The sequence below is a fragment of the Juglans regia genome, chromosome 5 (genome assembly GCF_001411555.2).
Source record: "Juglans regia cultivar Chandler chromosome 5, Walnut 2.0, whole genome shotgun sequence".
NCBI lineage: Eukaryota > Viridiplantae > Streptophyta > Magnoliopsida > Fagales > Juglandaceae > Juglans > Juglans regia.
Window position 1 is genome coordinate 6,793,932 of NC_049905.1, and position 18,357 is coordinate 6,812,288.

General features: G+C 32.5%; 1 protein-coding gene across 3 annotated transcripts; it reads left to right on the forward strand.

Moving 5' to 3' along the window:
• Window positions 1-12,951: 12,951 nt before the first annotated feature.
• On the forward strand, window positions 12,952-17,163 carry LOC108989903 (omega-3 fatty acid desaturase, endoplasmic reticulum-like). 3 transcript variants are annotated; one of them, XM_035690285.1, is made up of 9 exons: window positions 12,952-13,478; window positions 14,739-15,276; window positions 15,387-15,476; window positions 15,588-15,654; window positions 15,774-15,866; window positions 15,976-16,161; window positions 16,263-16,343; window positions 16,433-16,570; window positions 16,796-17,163. In XM_035690285.1, the coding sequence occupies exons 2-9, from the start codon at window positions 14,957-14,959 to the stop codon at window positions 16,985-16,987; spliced, it is 1,167 nt and encodes a 388-aa protein (XP_035546178.1). In that variant the 5' UTR covers window positions 12,952-13,478; window positions 14,739-14,956; the 3' UTR covers window positions 16,988-17,163. The 3 variants fall into 3 exon arrangements, with proteins under 3 accessions (XP_035546178.1, XP_018819214.1, XP_018819215.1); XM_018963669.2 differs by having other exon boundaries at window positions 13,207-13,478; window positions 14,901-15,276; XM_018963670.2 differs by lacking the exons at window positions 12,952-13,478; window positions 15,387-15,476 and having other exon boundaries at window positions 14,822-15,276.
• Window positions 17,164-18,357: the final 1,194 nt, after the last annotated feature.

Below are 18,357 nucleotides of genomic sequence, written 5' to 3' on the forward strand. Positions count from 1 at the left end.
TACTGGATTTCCCATCAACACCGAATCTCGTGGTTTCAACCAAGAAAATCTCAAAAACTCTCATAAACCTTACGACAATCGCAAATTTATATGGATTTACAGCAATCAAATGGAAATAAAATGGAATGAGCAAAATATCTCAAAAAATCTCCCAAGTCTTTCATAGATTTACGACAATCAAATAGAATGAACAAATCAAATATTAAAAAAAAAAAAACTCCAAATCAAAAACCACGAGAAATCAATTTTCTAGAAAAAAAACTGAGAAAAAAAAAGATGACGACTGCATGGCTTACCAGGAGGCGTTCGGTGGCGACGATCGTAGACGTTGACGGCTTGTCTTACCAGGAGTCGTTCAACAGCAGTTACTAGATTGGCCGAAATGGTGTAGTTTGTGCTTTTGGGATTTGGCGGAAATGATTTTTCTTCATATTTTTCTTTTTGCACAGGACGAATAGCAAGCGGGAAGAGTTATTTTTTATTCCCAAAATAAGATTTGGCCAGCAATTTGGGCTGACTAGATTTGGTCAGTGAAAATACATTTGGCTAAAAACACTATAGTTATATTGAGTTTATTGTAGTTAATTTTTATACAACCTAGCTAAACTTTGGTCAAACGCACCTCACCACGCCTCTATCCGGCCATCAATCTACTGGTATGAGATAGAATTTATTGAAAAGAATAGTGCATGAGGCACATGCCCTATCTAGAATAATGCGCTTGGGTTTCACATGCCTTCGTGTATTAAAGTTCATGTTTGCATCATAGCGCCACATTAGTGGAATTGACATCTTTAGATATGTTAGATCTGGTAAAATATTATTTATATTTATATAATTATACGTGATGAAGTGGTAGTTATTAAAAATAATAAAAGTTTTAAAATTTAAAATTTAAAATAAAAAAAGAAAACACAAATAAAATAGACTACACTCAATCTATATAAGATTGTGCATAAAACTGTACATAAATATATCACTACTCTCAGATCTGACCTAGCCCACCCCATCCCAACGCTCGGCGCATGAAGCTCATTACCCGGCTCAATTACAGATGCATATCTCCAACTGTCGTCAACAAGAGCTAGGTACTTGGAGCAACTTACTCAATAATATTGTTATTGGTTTCCTTAACTAAAGATCTTGAGGATAAAACGGGCCTCTGCTGGCCATTCTAACAAGCAAGATGCTAAATGATCTCATGAGTTTGTCCTCTCATTTTGACTGCTCATATATTTTTTTACTTAATGATTAAGAAAATGATTATTAGTAAATTTGTGTATTTTGTTTTTATTTTCTTCTTAATGGTAAAGAATGTTTGAAAAATGTTTGAAATAAAATGAAAAAAAATAAAGAAAAGTGCAACTTAAACTAGTGATAAGATTGAGGAGGCAATTGCCGCAATTCCATGAAGCTTAGGAGCACCCTTCTAACAAAAACAAAAATGCAATTGTTGATGTCTAAAAAATCACACAACAGGCTGGAAGGGGATAAAAAAGTCATTCATGACTCGCTATGACGATTCGGGCCTCGATCGGTTTGGTCTGAAAGTTCCGGAGTGGTCTGGTACGGCTATACAGTGTCAGTACATATATCTATGCATGGCGGTGAAAGGAAAATAAGTGTAAAGAAAATAAAGGAGACGAGACACAGATTTATGTAGTTCAGCATATTACCTACGTCCATAGGGCGTTTGGGGAGGGAAAATTCACTATAATATACTTGTTTTACAGTCTCTCGTAGTCTTTGATCCTCACTGTACAATGGAGATCAGAGATCTACTTGCTAGACAAGATGTTCTCGTTGGAGCTTCCTTCGCGAGGTTGAAGAAGTTGCTGAAGAAGTCGAAGTTCCTTTTTATCTGATTCCCATTTCTACGTGCCTCCCTACATTGGTGAGGCACGACCACCCGTCCCTTTGCATGCATGTCTGACTACCTCTCATTTTCTCACTTTCTCTGACACTGTCCACATTTTCCTTCTGACACACTCATCTCCCTTGTCCCTTCCTTGTCTCTACTTCCTCTCTCTTCCTTTATCTCCTAGTGATATTCATTTGGTTGACTAGGCCTAGTCTGTCTGGACTCGGGATATTTTGTCCCTTCCAGCAACGTTGCACAACAATGTATCAGTTGGATTGTAAAATCATCATTTAAAGCGATTTTCCTTTGGGATCTTTTCACAATTGTGGAGAATGGTAGGACCAATATATTTATTAGTTGTAGGGCTTTTTTTATCATTTATATTCTCAAACGCATGCTCGCTTGGAGGAGATGCATGTTGGAAAATATTTTGAAATGCTTTGTAAACTAAAAAATATGTAAAATAACAAGAACAAATTAGAAAGAGAAAACCCGGTATTGAGGCATGTTGTGATGGATGCTTTCCTTAGAGTAGATTCCGCCGCCTCCAATTATAAACATGCACTAGGCATCTTGACAGTCTACTCTCAAAATATAACAACGTTGGTTCCCGTTAATTTCCTCGTCAGTGCATACAAAATAAGATCCTCGAACCCGATATAAAATAGCCAAAACCCAAAGAAAGAAAGACAAATAGAAGGAGGGAGTGTTCTCTAAGTTTTGTAGAGAATTTTTAATTAAAGAATTTGTGGGTGAGGTTCCCTATTTATAAAGAATGACATGACACTTGTGAAAAGTCACAATTAAAATAAAATGAAACTTATGAAAAGTCACAACTTATTTAAATGAAATGGTACTTGTGAAAAGTCATAACTTATATAAATGAAAGGGTATTTGTGAAAAGTCACAATTAAAATGAATAAACACTTTTGAGAAGTCACACACAACCCTTTGTTTGGTTGGGAAGCAGTTAAGGCTCATATCCGCAAGAGGCATACATTGGTTCAAGTTATCAAAACACATTTTCATTTAAATTTAGACAACCGAACAAATACATTGAACATACGTAATGGTTCACAATATTTTTACTTTACATCAAATATTTTAATCATTTCTAAGTTTAAAAACCAACAATCCCTCGCCTGATTAAAATATTTGAAAGAATATAATAGAATACAAATTTTTTGGACTGTACTATGCATCAATAGAGGTAGCTTGTGGCTTTGAACGTCTACCTAGTGTTAACGTGTTTCCATCTGAAAGATCCATGGTAAACCAAGTCTTGAACCATAATCATTTAACTCAGGCTTCTCCACACCACACACATAGTACGGCATATATCAAGTTCCTTTCAAGATTGTGCACCGTATCTTAGATTCATGAGCGCTCTAGGGAATAACCCAATTACCATAGACTGCGGCCCTACAGTCACACTCACATAGGTGAGTCCTCTAAGGATACCTGCAATTCAATACCTTGCTTTAGTTTTGGACTCATTCAAAACATTTCATTTTTCCTTTACTATTGCATTTGTAGCACTCACATCCTAGGATAGACCTATAATAATATTTTAATAGTGCTATCCAATCACTCAAATAGTTTGTTCTTCCTATTGAATCTTCTTCTTGGGATCTCCAGTCAGGAAAGTTAGGTTGCTACTACCGGTGACCTAATTAATGTACTTCAATCTCATACTCTTGATGTATGTATAACCTTCGACTTTACTAGTCCTTTCGTCAAAGGATCCGCTAGGTTATTTTTTGACTTTAACATATTCCAAAGTCAGGTATCTATTCTTTATCATGTATCTTATCGTAGAATGCCTGATACTCAAATGTCTCATCTTATGATTAAAGTGTTTATTATTATAAACATTTATCATAGCCTGATTATCACAAAGAACAGAAATAGTTAGCACTGGTTTTTTAACTAGTGGAATTTATGATAATGAATTCTTATGCCACTCTACCTCATATCCGGTAGTATCCAAGGCTATTAATTCAGCTTCCATAGTAGATCATAAAATCACAGTTTGCTTAGAAGATCTCCAAGCCACAACTGCTCCACCGAGAGTGAAAATATATCCAATCGTTCCCTTACGATCTATTGTGTCAGTTATCTTACTAGCATCACTGTATGCTTCTAATACAGTGGGATACCCAGAATAATGGATACCATATGTCATGAGAATGAGAATCATCAGGCCTACTAGTATATTTGCTAAGTCTACTCACAACATATGAAATATTAGGTCTAGTAGAATTATCAATATACAGTAACGTACAAATAATCTGAGAATATCTCAGTTGTGACACATGATTTCCAAAATTCTTACTTAAATGCAAACAAGGATCAAGAGGAGTACTGACAGGTTTGCATTCAAATCTCTCAAACTTTTTAAGAATCTTTTCAATATAATGAGATTGATTTATGTTAATACCATCACGATATCTTATTATTTTAATACCAAAAATTACTTGTGCCTCTCCCATGTCTTTCATGTCAAAATTTTTAGATACAAAATTTTTAACATCAAGAACAATATCTATATCGGTACCAAAGATGAGAATATCATCAACGTAAAGACAAAATATTACGCATGCACCATTAACTATTTTAGTATATAAACGGTTATTAGATTCATTTATATTGAAATCATAAGATAAAATTATTTCATCAAACTTTTGGTGCCATTGTTTAGGGGCTTACTTCAAACCATAGAGAGATTTAATAAGTTTACAAACTTTCATTTCCTGTCCTGGAACCACAAACCCCTCTGGTTGATCCATGTATATTTCTTCTTCTAGATCGCTATTAAGGAATACGGTCTTTACGTCCATTTGGTGGACCTCAAATTTTATGGATCACTGCTAGAGCAATTAGAACATGAATTGTGGTTATTCTAGTAATAGGAGAATATGTATCAAAATAATCGATACCCCCACTTTGTGTAAAACCCTTTACAACTAGCCTAGATTTAAATTTATTAATAGTACAATCAAGTCTCAATTTCTTTTTAAAAATTTACTTACATCCAATGGTTTTACATCTAGGAGGAAGATCACATAAGTTCCAAGTGCCATTAGTCTTAAGAGATCCAATCTCACTATTTACTGCTCTTTCCAGAAAGTAGAATTAATGGAAAGCATGACATCCTTGAAAGTCAATGGGTCTTCTTCCATAGAATAAGTATAAAAATAATGTTTAAAATCCTTTTCCTTTCTAACTCTTTTTCCTCTGCCTAGTTCATTTTCTAATCCAGGTACACTATCAAGATTAAATATAATGGTAGGTTGACTACTGGTGGAAGGAAAACTTACTGTAGGTAAAGATCTTTCTAACTTATTTTTGAAAGGAAATTGATCTTCAAAGAATGTTGCATCCCTAGACTCCATGATGGTGTTGGGATCAATACCTTGGACTTCTGATTTGATAATCAAAAACCTATATGCAGAACATGTCTAGCATACCCAATGAATATTGCATCTACTGTATTGAGACTTAATTTCTTTTTCTTAATTTTTGGAACATTAACCTTTGCAAGACAACCCCAAACTCTAAAGAAATTAATAGTGGGTATTTTACCATTCCAGAGTTCATATGGTGTCTTTTCAGATCCCTTAAATGGTACTCTATTCAAGATAAAACAAGATGCAAGTATTGCTTCCTCTCACCTTTGCTCAGGTAGGCCGGAACTAGAGAGCATGCATTTGACCATATTTATCAAGGTTCTATTTTTCCTTTTAAAAATACCATTGGATTGAGAAGAATATGGAGTTGTTCCCTCATGTATAACATCATTTTCCTCACAGTATTGAACCAATTGATTAGAGGAGTATTCACCTCCTCTATTAGGCTTGATAATTTTAATATTTCTCTCCAATTGGTTTTCAACTTCAGTTCTATAGACGACAAATTTACTAAATTATTCATCTTTTGTTTTCATCAAATAAACATAACAAAATTTGGACATATCATCTATTAAAGTAATGAAATATTTATTACCACATTTAGAAGAGACACCATTTAAATAACAACCATCACTATACATTAATTCAAGTAGCGATGAATTTCTTATAACATATTTAAATGGCTTTCTAGGTTGTTTTGATTGAACACAGATTAAACATTTTTCATCCAAATCAAAAGGAACTTTAAGAATAATCTCTAAATCCATCATTTTTTTTAACATTATGATAATTAACATGACCTAATCTAGTATGGCATATTGAAGAGGAACATGTAGTAAATGCAAATTTATTATTAGAATCAAATTTGTCTACTACATTGTTTTGAATATTTATTATAAACAAATCACCACTTACATAACATTTCCCCACAAATGACTCATATTTAGTTACAATAATTTTATTGGATTGAAATAATAATGTGTAGCCTGCCCCACTAAGTAAAGATCCACTAATTAAGTTTCTTCTCGTCTCTAAATTTTTCTTTTAAAGGAATAATATTTCCAGATGTTAATTTGAGTACAATTTTTCCTACTCCAAATACTTGTGCAGAGGTGAAGTTACCCATCGTCACTTTCATGCCGCTTGTATCCTGATATGTTGAAAAAATATTGCGGTTAGAAGTGACAAGTACATTGGCTCATGTGTCTACTATCCAATCAGTAGCATTACACGCCAGATAAACTTGGGGACTTATGGTTACATACCGTTCATCAGTTCCAACGGAGTCGGCTCCGGAAAGCACTATATGAACTTGTGGGTTAGGCGATCTTGGTTATTCATTGCCTTGATATTTCATCTTCTTATAGCGACAATTTTTGGCCAAATGACCTGGTTTGTTACAGTTAAAACAAATGGGTATCTTATCATTTTTGTTGATATATGACTTTGGTTTCAAATTATTCTCATAATTAGTTTTACCCTTATTGAATTTGGACTTCTGATGTAATAGGTTCTTATGTGTTTTATGGCCTTCTACAATATTTGTTTTAGATTGAAAATCAAAAACCAGTGATGGGATAGGATCATTTTTCAAGTATTATTCTTGGATCCTAATGGCAGTTATCAAGGTTTTTATAGTCATATCTTCAGTCTTATGTTTAATAGATAGGCTAAAATTCTTCCATGAAGAAGGCAATTTGTCTATTGTACAAGCAACTTGGAGACACTTGATAATACCCATTATTCGTTAGCCCAATTCATGGTAAAGAATAGTTAACTCATTGGCTTGCTCTTCCACATATTTGGAATCATCCATCTTGAAACCAAGAAATTGGCTTACGGTGTACTTATCCAATCCGGCATCTTGTACACTATATTTCTTATCAAGAGGATTCCAAATATCTTTGGATGATTTAATGTGTAGGTAAACATAAAAAAGTGTATCACTTAAATGATTTAAAATCTTACATTTACACATTATTTTTCTCTGCATATGTTTGCAATTCAATAGTACGTGCGGGCTTTTGCAAATCATCAGAAGGATGATCATTTTCAATTACAAAATATAATCCAAGCATTGTAAGAAATATTTTTATCTTTTCTTGACAATGCTTAAAATTGACTCCTCCAAATTTCATGGGTGCAAAAGGTTTTGAAGTCATGGTGACAACCAATCAATTAAAATACACATCTAGTTTAACAAAGAGAATCTACTCTAAGATTGTTGAGAAATATTTTAAAATGCTTTGTAAATTAGAGAATATGTAAAATAACAAGAACAAATTAGAAAGAGAGAATCCGGTATTGAGGCACGTTGTGATGGATGCTTTCCTTAGAGTAGATTCCGCCGCCTCCAATTATAAACATGCACTATGTTGTATCTTGACAGTCTACTCCCAATAAACAACAACATCAGTTCTCGTTAATCTCCTTGTTGGTGCACACAAATGAAGATCCTCGAACCCGATATAAAATAACCAAAGCCCAAAAATAGAAAGACAAAGAGAATGAGAAAGTGTTTCTCTAAGTTTTGTAGATAATTTTTAGTTAATGAATTTGTAAGTGGGGTTTCCTATTTATAGATAATGAAATGATACTTGTGAAAAGTCACATCATATAAATGAAATGGTACTTGTGAAAAGTCACAACTTATATAAATGAAAGGGTATTTGTGAGAAGTCACAATTTCTCAAATATTAGAGAATATATTACCAAAGGACACAACCCTTTATTTGGTTGATAAGTGGTTAAGACTCATATCTCCAAGAAGCATACATTGGTTCAAGTTACTAAGACACATTTTTCATTTAAATCTAGACAACTGAACTGATACATTGAACATACATAATGGTTCACATTATTTTTACTTTACATCAAATATTTTAATCATTTTTAAGTTTAAAAACCAACACTGTATGCATGTGAATATTGCATATTAATAATTTTGAATGCCTGCATGTATGCATGCGTGAACGATACGTTTGAAATCATGTGGTGTTTTTCAAAAGCATGCAGCATGCATCATGCATGCAACACGAAATAAGTACGTATTTCCAATCTGAACGAATTAGAAACCAATCTTTGACGTTCAAAGGAACAAAAATGTCTTTATTCAGAGCTAGAAGATCAATACATGATATACTCGTTGGATGAGTCTTTTCAAATATTGTCAAAAGTCACTGCACGCATGCATGCTGGAGAATTGTCAAGATCGTCCCCTTTATAATATGCTCCAAGATTTTATAAAAATTAATTTATAAATTAATTTTATGATATATCAATCTTAAATTATTAATTACTTTTTTATTATAATATATATGAGATATTTTAAAAGATTTGTTATATAATAAATGATTTAGTTATAAAAATATTTTATTAAAATAAATCTATAAACTGATATGATTTGATATAATACGTTAGATTATAAAATTATTTTTATTATAAAATAATTTTAACATATTGTATAATCCACATAATATCTTTTTGTTATATATATATATATATATATATATATATAAAGAGACGTCGCTCATGGAAAGAGTTGTCATTTCCTACAATTCAGAAAGATTTGGTTGGGATAGTGAATCAGGCATTAACATAAGGTTTCCATGAGCCTCATGTGGACATAAGTAGATCCTCTCGACCTATTGCCCGCAATGTTCCGTCCTGTCTTTAATTTCCCTTTTCCCTTTTTATTTTTATTTTTATTTTTTTACTTTTTACATTTAATGCTGTTTTTTTTTTTTTAAGTTTTTAAACCTATAATTAGTTGTTCCGTCCTTGTTGAGATAAGAAGTTTTTATATTTGTATTATATATATATATATATATATATATATTGCTTTCCTACTATTTTTTTGAATTTTTAGTTTTTTTTAACTGTACGTTTACAACTTTATTTTTAATTGATATTAATTTTTTTAATATTTTTATTGGTTTTTTTAAGTTATTATGTATTTTATATTTTTTAATTTCATTTATAAAAATTAAAACCTAAAAACACTCGGATTTATTTTCTTCAGTGGGTTTTTATTTTATTTTTATTTTATTTCTAAGCGCTTTATTTCACTGCAACAAATAGTGATTTTTGAGATAGAATTTTTTCTAGGAGTTTTATTTAGTGGCAAATATGTACTTTTTGCGATCAATTTCACATCGTCAGAAAAAGTTGCCTCAAATATTTATATATGATATTTTATTTATCACGAGTTACAACATGCCGCTAAAAAGAATTTATAATTTTTTGGGGCAAATTTTAATCTTTTAAAGCGACACGATTCTGCCGCTAAAATCATTTTGTGCTGTAAATAGCATTTGCGGCTACAAGAGTAAGTAGAAATGGTCAAAATTAAAATTCCCCCTCTTTTATTTCGCCGCTGCTGCTCCTTCCCTCCCCATCTGCCCAAAACCATAGCAATCGCCGCACCGTCGCAACCCAGGGTATTCATTCCATTACCTCCTCTGCACTGTCTTTGTTGTAGAATTGGATTTCATTTTTGGTTTTGACTTTTTTATATTATTTTTATGTTCTTTTTCCCATGTCATGTGATATTGCCATGTAAACCTTTCTCAGGGTTAATAACAGTAAGTTGACAAAAGGCCGATTGATTCATTAAAGTTGAAAATAAGGACTAAGAAACTTAAATTTAAAATATATAAATCAATATATCCAAAAGACAAATCACAAAAACTATTTTAATATTTAACTCCTTTATTTATATATATATATATATTATACACAAAGCTTATAAAAAAGAATTAGTTTACAAACAGGCCCGCTCATGCAAGCCTACATATAGTTATGTTTAAAAAAAATTAAAATTATAATAATATTTTTTTTTAAATGATATTTTTTTCCTTTTTATCCCTTCATCAATAGGACTGTTGTACACGCAGTCTCTCATTCAAAACTGTAAATAAAATTTCTCTATAAAAAAACACAATTAGATGAAAGAATGGTTCAGCTCATGATGAGAACAATGGAAAGTTTTTCTAGCATCGAATTTCCCTTTTTCACGTACACAATCCCCATAACATAAAGACACAATATTCCATAATTTTGCGTCTCTTTTTTTAGCTATTTCACAAAAGAAAAAATCTATTCATCATCCCAATTCTCATCATCTTCTCATCATCCCATGATGTGGCATTAGATGATAGGCTTACAAGTGATATATAATAAATAGTCTTCAATCATCTTATACCACATCAGAAGATGATAAGAGGATGATAAGAATTAAGATGATGAATAGCATTACTCTTCACAAAATGTAATTGAAAAAAGTTATTCTAGCAACGAATTTATTTCCCTTTTGTTTCTAAAACACAATATTCCCTTTTTACACCATTCCATCCTCGGATATATATATTACTACATGACCATTCCATTGTTTAAATTAGAATTATATTAAATGGGTTTAGTAGTCATATTAATATACAGTACTAAAACAAGCTAATGTGAAGGATTAATAATCTACGTACAATATTATTTATGCGACCAAATTTTTTATTCGTAATATTTAAATTTTTATTTTTTGCAAATTAGATCGTGTTATGTCATCAGTGTAGAAGGTATGTACTCCTTTCACTTAGACTTGAGTATGATCTTAACATTTTCTCAGAAAATCAACATCTAGATCTTAAAGTTTTGTATGGATTTGAAAGGTGAGATCTATTTTAATTTCCTCTTCGGAATGGCATCCAGAATTCAGATATGCCATATATCTGCATGCACATGGTTTCTTGTCCTCATGTTGAACGGCACTTCCTTGCTTCTTAATAAAGTAAATAGTTGCCATCCAACTTTACTTTACCCAACTTTTTTTGCAGTGACACACATGACCTATCAATCATTGATAATCAACGCAGCATGATCTGGTGATTTTTCCTATCGACTGATGCAAATAATCCTCAAAGTAATTAACTTTTAGGTCATGTCTAGATATCAAAATAGTTTCATCTCATCTCATCATCACAATTTTTTTTTAATTTTTTATAAAAAATATAATAAATAATTCAACTTTTTTAAATTATAAAATAATAATAATATTCTAATAATATTTTATTTAAACTCATTTAAAATTATCTCATCTCATCTCATCTCACTATCTAAACGAGTCCTTATCACAGTGGTCAAAGTTAGCATAAATATTGGTAGCAGGACAAATGGAAGGATTTTCTGTCAAAGGTGTAGAGACTTTGGATAAGAAATTTACACACGACAACATATTTGCCCATTTCTCACTAGTTTTTTTGTTTCTTTTTTCAGTCTAAGATGGTGTGAAATACCTAGCTGATAGAACACGTCTGTCAAAAAAGAATGACTCTTTTGTAGCGAGATAACGTCCGGCAAGTAAAACACGTTATAAGGACACACTAATGTGCTGTCTTTTCTCAGAACATGTAAATTTAAGTGCATTAATTTATCACGCTACAAGGACACCTATAGGAAGCACTGTCGATATGTCTCGTTTATTTTCAAAAATAAGATAAAATAAGTTAAAATTAAAAAATAAAATAAAATAGTATTAAAATATATATTTTTAATATTATTTTTAGTTTAAGATTTAAAAATTTTGAATTACTTATTTAATTTTATTTGAAAATTTTAAAAAAATTATAAAGTTTTGAATTTTATCCCGTGAAAGCAAACGAAAATAATTTGTGGAAAAAGTTTCAAAACATAATTATTTTCTACAAAGCGGTTGTTCTAAATAAATAAACTTTTTTGACAAGATTATGTTTGTAGAAAATAGATAATTAAAACTTTGACAAAAAAAAAAAAAACTATTTCTTACGGCTTCAGTTCATAAAAATGAGCAATACTGGGAGGCAGAAGTTGTGGGAAAAGTTATTCCCACCAAATATTCCGGTCGTTAAAACTATAACCACTAGTACTATTTGTCATCGAAATTGGAACTATTCTCACGGGGAACAACAAAATCAATTAGCATTTGTGGCGAGCTTAGCTGACTTTTTCCGCCGTATTTTCAGCCGGAAAAGTTCACTATTTTCGATAAGTCATTTCTTTATTAAAAACAAACCAAATTAATCTACGATTAATTGGTGTAATATATGTACAAGTCATGATTTGACAATATATAATGGTATTTTACGAACATTATTTTTATTATATATATTATATATGTAAAATGACAAAAATAAGACGGACGTACAAAATTATAAATAAAGCACATGACATAATTAATTTGTAAATGTATGCAAATATTACTAAGCTTTAAATCTCGATCCAGTCATGGCCATTGCATCCACTTGCAAGCTAGCTAGCTAGCTAGCAAAAGCCAAACCACTCCCGAAAGCACTAAATTTATAAAAGCGAAAGCATTGAATGGCCAAAATAGCACGTGAAAACTTTCTATGGCTGAAGAAAGCTGGTAGATGGATGGTCAATTTTTTAGGAAACAACCAAAGAGACAGAGCTTGGAAATTTGTTATTATATATATATATATATATATATAATAAGAATATAATATAAGTAATTAAATATTTACATCTTTCCATAAGTTTAATTGAGGGAGAATCTGGCCTATATGTGAGGGAGAGTACTGTTAAAAATATAATACAAATAATTAAATTTACACCTTCTAATAAGTTTAAGCTTTTGGAATAAGTGCTAGTTTCACAATATATATATATATCTATTGTTAAAGTGTGTTTTGTAACCACCGGTCCTGAACCGTGCCGAGTGCCTGCAAAAGAGAAGAATGTGGTGGTCGGGCGTGTCCATGATACCTCTGATGTCAAAGTCAGTAGATATTGAATGTTGAAAAAAAAAAGAGAAAGAGCAGAGAGCGAGTTTAGAGTGATTAACATTCTTTTCGTACCCACACTTTCTTATTTGTACCCATTTCCCCTGACAAATCTTTGGCTCCTCTATCACTGTTATGATCACCTCCTTCTCCGGTCGGTGTGGCGTCGCATTTAATGTAGCCATTCCTATTAGTGACATGGACTCGACCCTGGTGCCGGCCAGTTGCATTTAATGTGACCGATCCTGTCAGGAGGTAGGATCCTAATCGAGCATTCCCTCATTAATGCGCAGCGCTCGATGGTACGATGTGTGCTTCAAACATTCCTGGGCCGGTTTGGACTTTTCCCATCTATTCCCTAGCCCATCGAGTCACGGGCCACAGGTTACGGTGAAACGGATAGGTTACGGCGAAATGGATTGGGCCTGGTCTGGCTGGGTACAAAAACCCTCTTCCATATATAATACACACACACATATATAGTTACCATATATATTATATAGCATTGTAAATTAACGATATTGAATTAATTACAATATATATGTATGGTCCTCTATATATCCCTGCACTATTGAGACATCAAAGCCAATAACGACTTTTCTTAATTATTTTGGAGGTAGTAGTAATTAATAACAAGTTAATGAAGCACTTGAAAATCACAAATTCTCAGTTGGCTTTAGTTGGTAGCTAGTAGTACTACACGATTTATTGATTCAAAAAAAAAAAAAAAAAGTAGTACTACACGATTTAAATTGCGCCGATTGATGGATATAAAAAAAACACTCATCTCCAAGCTTTTGAAGGTACATTAATTAATGCTTACTGGCCAACCTTACCCTAATTCCACTTAATTAAATGCCCCGTTAATTAATTTCCTTTTCATGAACTAGGTTTTGAGATGTGGACCATGCAGGAAATAATATAAGGCTTTTAGAATTCTTTTTGTAATATATGTGCATGGACCATTTAGGGGTACGTAGATTGAGATGTTTTTGGTAAAATTATTTTTATTGTGAATAAATCTAACGTATCATATAAAGTTATGTCAATATGTGGATTTATTTTTATGAGATCTCTTTATAGTTGTAACACTTCTTTAAAGAAAATTATTACAATTACAAATCGATCGAATTGTACTTTGACGAGTTAGTTTTCTTAAAAAGATTGGAAATTAATATCAGGCTTTGTACGTTTTAGAATTCTTTTCGGTATATATGTGGACCATCTAGGGGGTAGATTGAAATGTTTTCGTGACTTAATATAGTACATTAGATTGTAAAATTATTTTTAGTATAAATAAATCTAATGTATTATTATATGATACGGAATTTAAATATCTAGCTTTGTACGTTTTAGAATTCTTTGAAGTATCTATGTGGACCATTTAGCGGTAGATTGAAATGTACTCGTAGTACTTTAGAAGGTGATTGTCAAAAGTAATAATTTAAGAAAGTGATTAAAAATGAGCATAGATTTGTACTTGGACAAGTTAGGTTTATTATTGTTAAAAAGATGGGAAATATTTCTGTAAAGACAGTCTAGATAGCATGCAGTTAAACATCAGAGTCACTGCGTCTTAGTCGATCATCAATTCCTTTTATATGACTTTGTGGACCATTTAAGGATGGCTTGAAATATTGGAAGCCACATCTTTAAAAAGTCAATATAATTATGTCAACCTGCTAACGTGGGACTCAGGTGTGCAATCGATTCTGTTGTTCTACATCTTAACGGCAACTTGGGGCACATCCAGAGATAGATTCTCTTGTGTCTATGAGTCATGTGCTGATCTCATGTTTCGCCTATAAAAGGTATTCTTTATAAAGCATAATGAACCCTTGTAAATCTGCACCTCAATAGAGTTCATCAAGCTAGCTTCCCGGCCTGTCCATTAATTTCTCGAGCCCTGCCAAAGAATGAAGGAACCAGTTCTTGAAGAAATGGAGGGAGGAGGAGGAGAGAAGAATGCAAGTGTGTTTTCTGGGTTTGGCCAGACTGATGTTTTCGACCCAAGTGCGCCTCCTCCATTTAAGATAGCTGAGATCCGAGCAGCCATTCCCAAGCATTGCTGGATCAAGAGCTCGTGGAGATCGCTGAGTTATGTTCTAAGGGATTTGTTGGTGATCTTTGCATTGGCTGCAGCTGCAATCTACTTTAATGCTGGGATCTTTTGGCCATTCTACTGGGTTGCTCAGGGAACAATGTTCTGGGCTATATTTGTGCTTGGACATGACTGGTAAATCGTATAATAATTGTACATTATTCTTGGCTTTGGAATTAGATTCGTGTGCTGTCATGGATGGTTCTTTCTCCTTTTACACTGCTTTTGGTTTCTGGATTGAACAGTGGCCATGGAAGCTTTTCTGACAATTCAGTGTTGAATAGTTTGGTGGGGCATGTCATGCATTCTGCAATTCTTGTACCCTACCATGGATGGTGGGTTTGTGATAACTTTATCCGTTCACTTATCTTCTTCAAAATAATGGAAATATCTAGCTTTGAATTTTGCTATCATTTGATAAATCACACAGCTTTTGAATCCTACAGGAGAATTAGCCATAGAACTCACCACCAGAACCATGGGAATGTTGAGAATGACGAGTCATGGGTCCCGGTATTATGTCTACTGTATTATTTTCAAAAGATCTTATTAATTAGCCATGAAAATGGATACAACCAATAATATATAGAGCAAATTCTCAGTAATATGTCATGTTTCAATATCTATACCAGTTGACAGAGAAGTTATACAAAAGCTTGGATTATAGTACCAAAATGCTGAGATTCACAGTGCCTTTTCCCCTGTTAGCATACCCTTTTTATCTGGTGAGAGACCTTTCCTTAACTGACTTATTACATTATGTTAGTTCTGAACTTTTGTGCTGTGAGGGTCTAAGAAACTGAATCTTGTTCTTGCTGTTGGATTACATCTCAGTGGACAAGAGGTCCAGGAAAGGAAGGTTCTCATTTCAACCCAAATAGCAAGTTATTCGCCCCCAATGATAGGAATGATGTGATTACTTCGACTGTCTGCTGGTCTATAATGGTTGCTCTGCTCATCTCTCTATCCTTTGCAATTGGTCCAATACAAATGCTAAAGCTTTACTGTGTTCCTCACTTGGTGAGTAAACTTTCATTTGCTTGATAAATCTATCAAAAGTTCTTTATAGAGTTCACTTCTCTAATTGTAAAGTGCTTATTTGAATCCACCATTAATTACAGATTTTTGTGATGTGGCTGGACTTTGTTACCTACTTACATCACCATGGCTATGAGCAGAAACTTCCTTGGTACCGCGGAAAGGTCCTGATAATTGTCTGTTAATCTGTATACCACATTTAAAAGTATGCTTACTTCAAAACCTTAATCATTCTTTGTGTATGTTTTGACAGGAATGGAGTTATCTAAGAGGAGGGCTCACAACTGTTGATCGTGATTATGGATGGATTAATAACATCCACCATGACATTGGCACCCATGTCATACACCATCTCTTCCCTCAAATCCCACACTATCATCTGGTGGAAGCGGTACTTTCTAATTAGTCTTTGATCTACTTGCAAGCCGGTGTAGAAGAAACACCTTCGACGCCACTAATATGGCATGATTTGAACTTTCTTTTACAGATCAAATCATGTACTATATCACTTTTCGTTTCTAAGTTACCTCAGAAAATAACATTGACTAGCAAGTTATGGTTGGATTCTGATATAAGAGCAATTTCTGCTGGCTTGAATACCTCTACTATCTTGCAGACTGAGGCAGCTAAACCAGTGCTTGGAAAGTACTACCGGGAGCCAAAGAAATCTGGACCTATTCCATTTCACTTGATCCAGAATCTAGCAAGAAGCATTAAAGAAGATCATTATGTCAGTGACAGTGGAGAGATTGTCTACTATCAGACTGACTCTGAGTTTTATAAATCTTCTAAGTACAAGTCTAACTGATCCTGACCTTCTAAGCTTTAAGAGTATGATAAAAAGCCTCTGTTTGATTCAGAATACTCAGATTCTTGTCTATGACGGCTAGGCTAGGGGGACTTCATGTTCTTTCTTTTTAAGACTAACCTCTTCCCTACAGGGGAAGAAGGATTTATTGTTATGATAAATATTCATTGCTCTAAGTTGCTCCTTTTGAATTATGTTATTCCTAATGCTTGAATGGGATGCTGAAACATAATTGATTAACATCATGAATGCTAAATCATTTTCTATCTTTAAGATTAACAAGATAGGAATTATGAATTTAATCATTTGTTGATGAGAAATGTTTAGCCAAAGGAATTTCACAAAAGTAAACTCTCAAACTACTTATGTTTGACGTGTTACGTCAAATTATAAAGTTAATTTTATTGTAGAGTAGATATAATGTATCATATAAAATCACGTCAATTTGTGAATTTACTTTTGTAAAATCTTTTTGTGATTATAATACTTTTGTAAAAATTGGATTGAGTGTTCGCTCAAAAATTGCTGAAGCGAAAAATGCGAGAAACACAATTTTACCGAGATTTTTAAATTCTCTATGTGGCCTAATTTAACCGACCTAGGCATTAGTGGATGTCTATTGGCTTAATTAGTAAATTTCCACACAAAACATCTGATAAAATTTCGTTTTTCATTAGCAATTTATAAATTCAATTATTCTTAAAAAAAAAAAAAAAATCCTAAACCAGCATAGTTTTCTCTCCTCCGTGACAAGGAGATTGAGATCCTCTCTGATTGATCTTTTATAAATTGGATAAAAAGAGACATTACTCAAAACCCTCACATAGAAAATATTATATATTATAATATAAAGTTCACGTACTATATATTATATTGTATATAATATCATAGGGATGTAAACCCGGACGCGGATTCGAGTACACGTACGACTATTTAATAGGATAACTTATTGATCAATAAGAGAATTGAATGAGATTTTCATGAAAAGCAAACACAAACTACTTGGTTTCGTATATATTTATCTTTTCAATTTTCTCAGTGGTTGACATTCGAGAGATCCCATTTACATGCAAATGGGGCATCTAAGATGATGCGAACCACATCATGAAGGACAGATTATTATTTCTCTCCTGATTTTGGGTATCCGATGAGTAGAATATATTAGGTACCGTTTGGATATAAAAATCATTTCATTTCATATTATCGTTATAATTTTTCTAAATTTTCACATAAAATATGATAAATAATTTAATTTTTATAAATTTTAAAATAATAATAATATTAAAAAATAATATTTTAATAATATTTTATTTAACTTTTGACTTTCATCTCAATTCACTATTCAAACGAGACTTTTTTTACATATCATC

Coding starts and splice junctions, on each gene's coding strand:
- LOC108989903 (XM_035690285.1), top strand. CDS start 14,957: ATGAAGGAACCAGTTCTTGAAGAAATGGAGGGAGGAGGAGGAGAGAAG. Junction 15,867..15,975: donor TAGCATACCCTTTTTATCTG/GTGAGAGACCTT, acceptor ATTACATCTCAG/TGGACAAGAGGTCCAGGAAA. Junction 16,571..16,795: donor ACTATCATCTGGTGGAAGCG/GTACTTTCTAAT, acceptor ACTATCTTGCAG/ACTGAGGCAGCTAAACCAGT.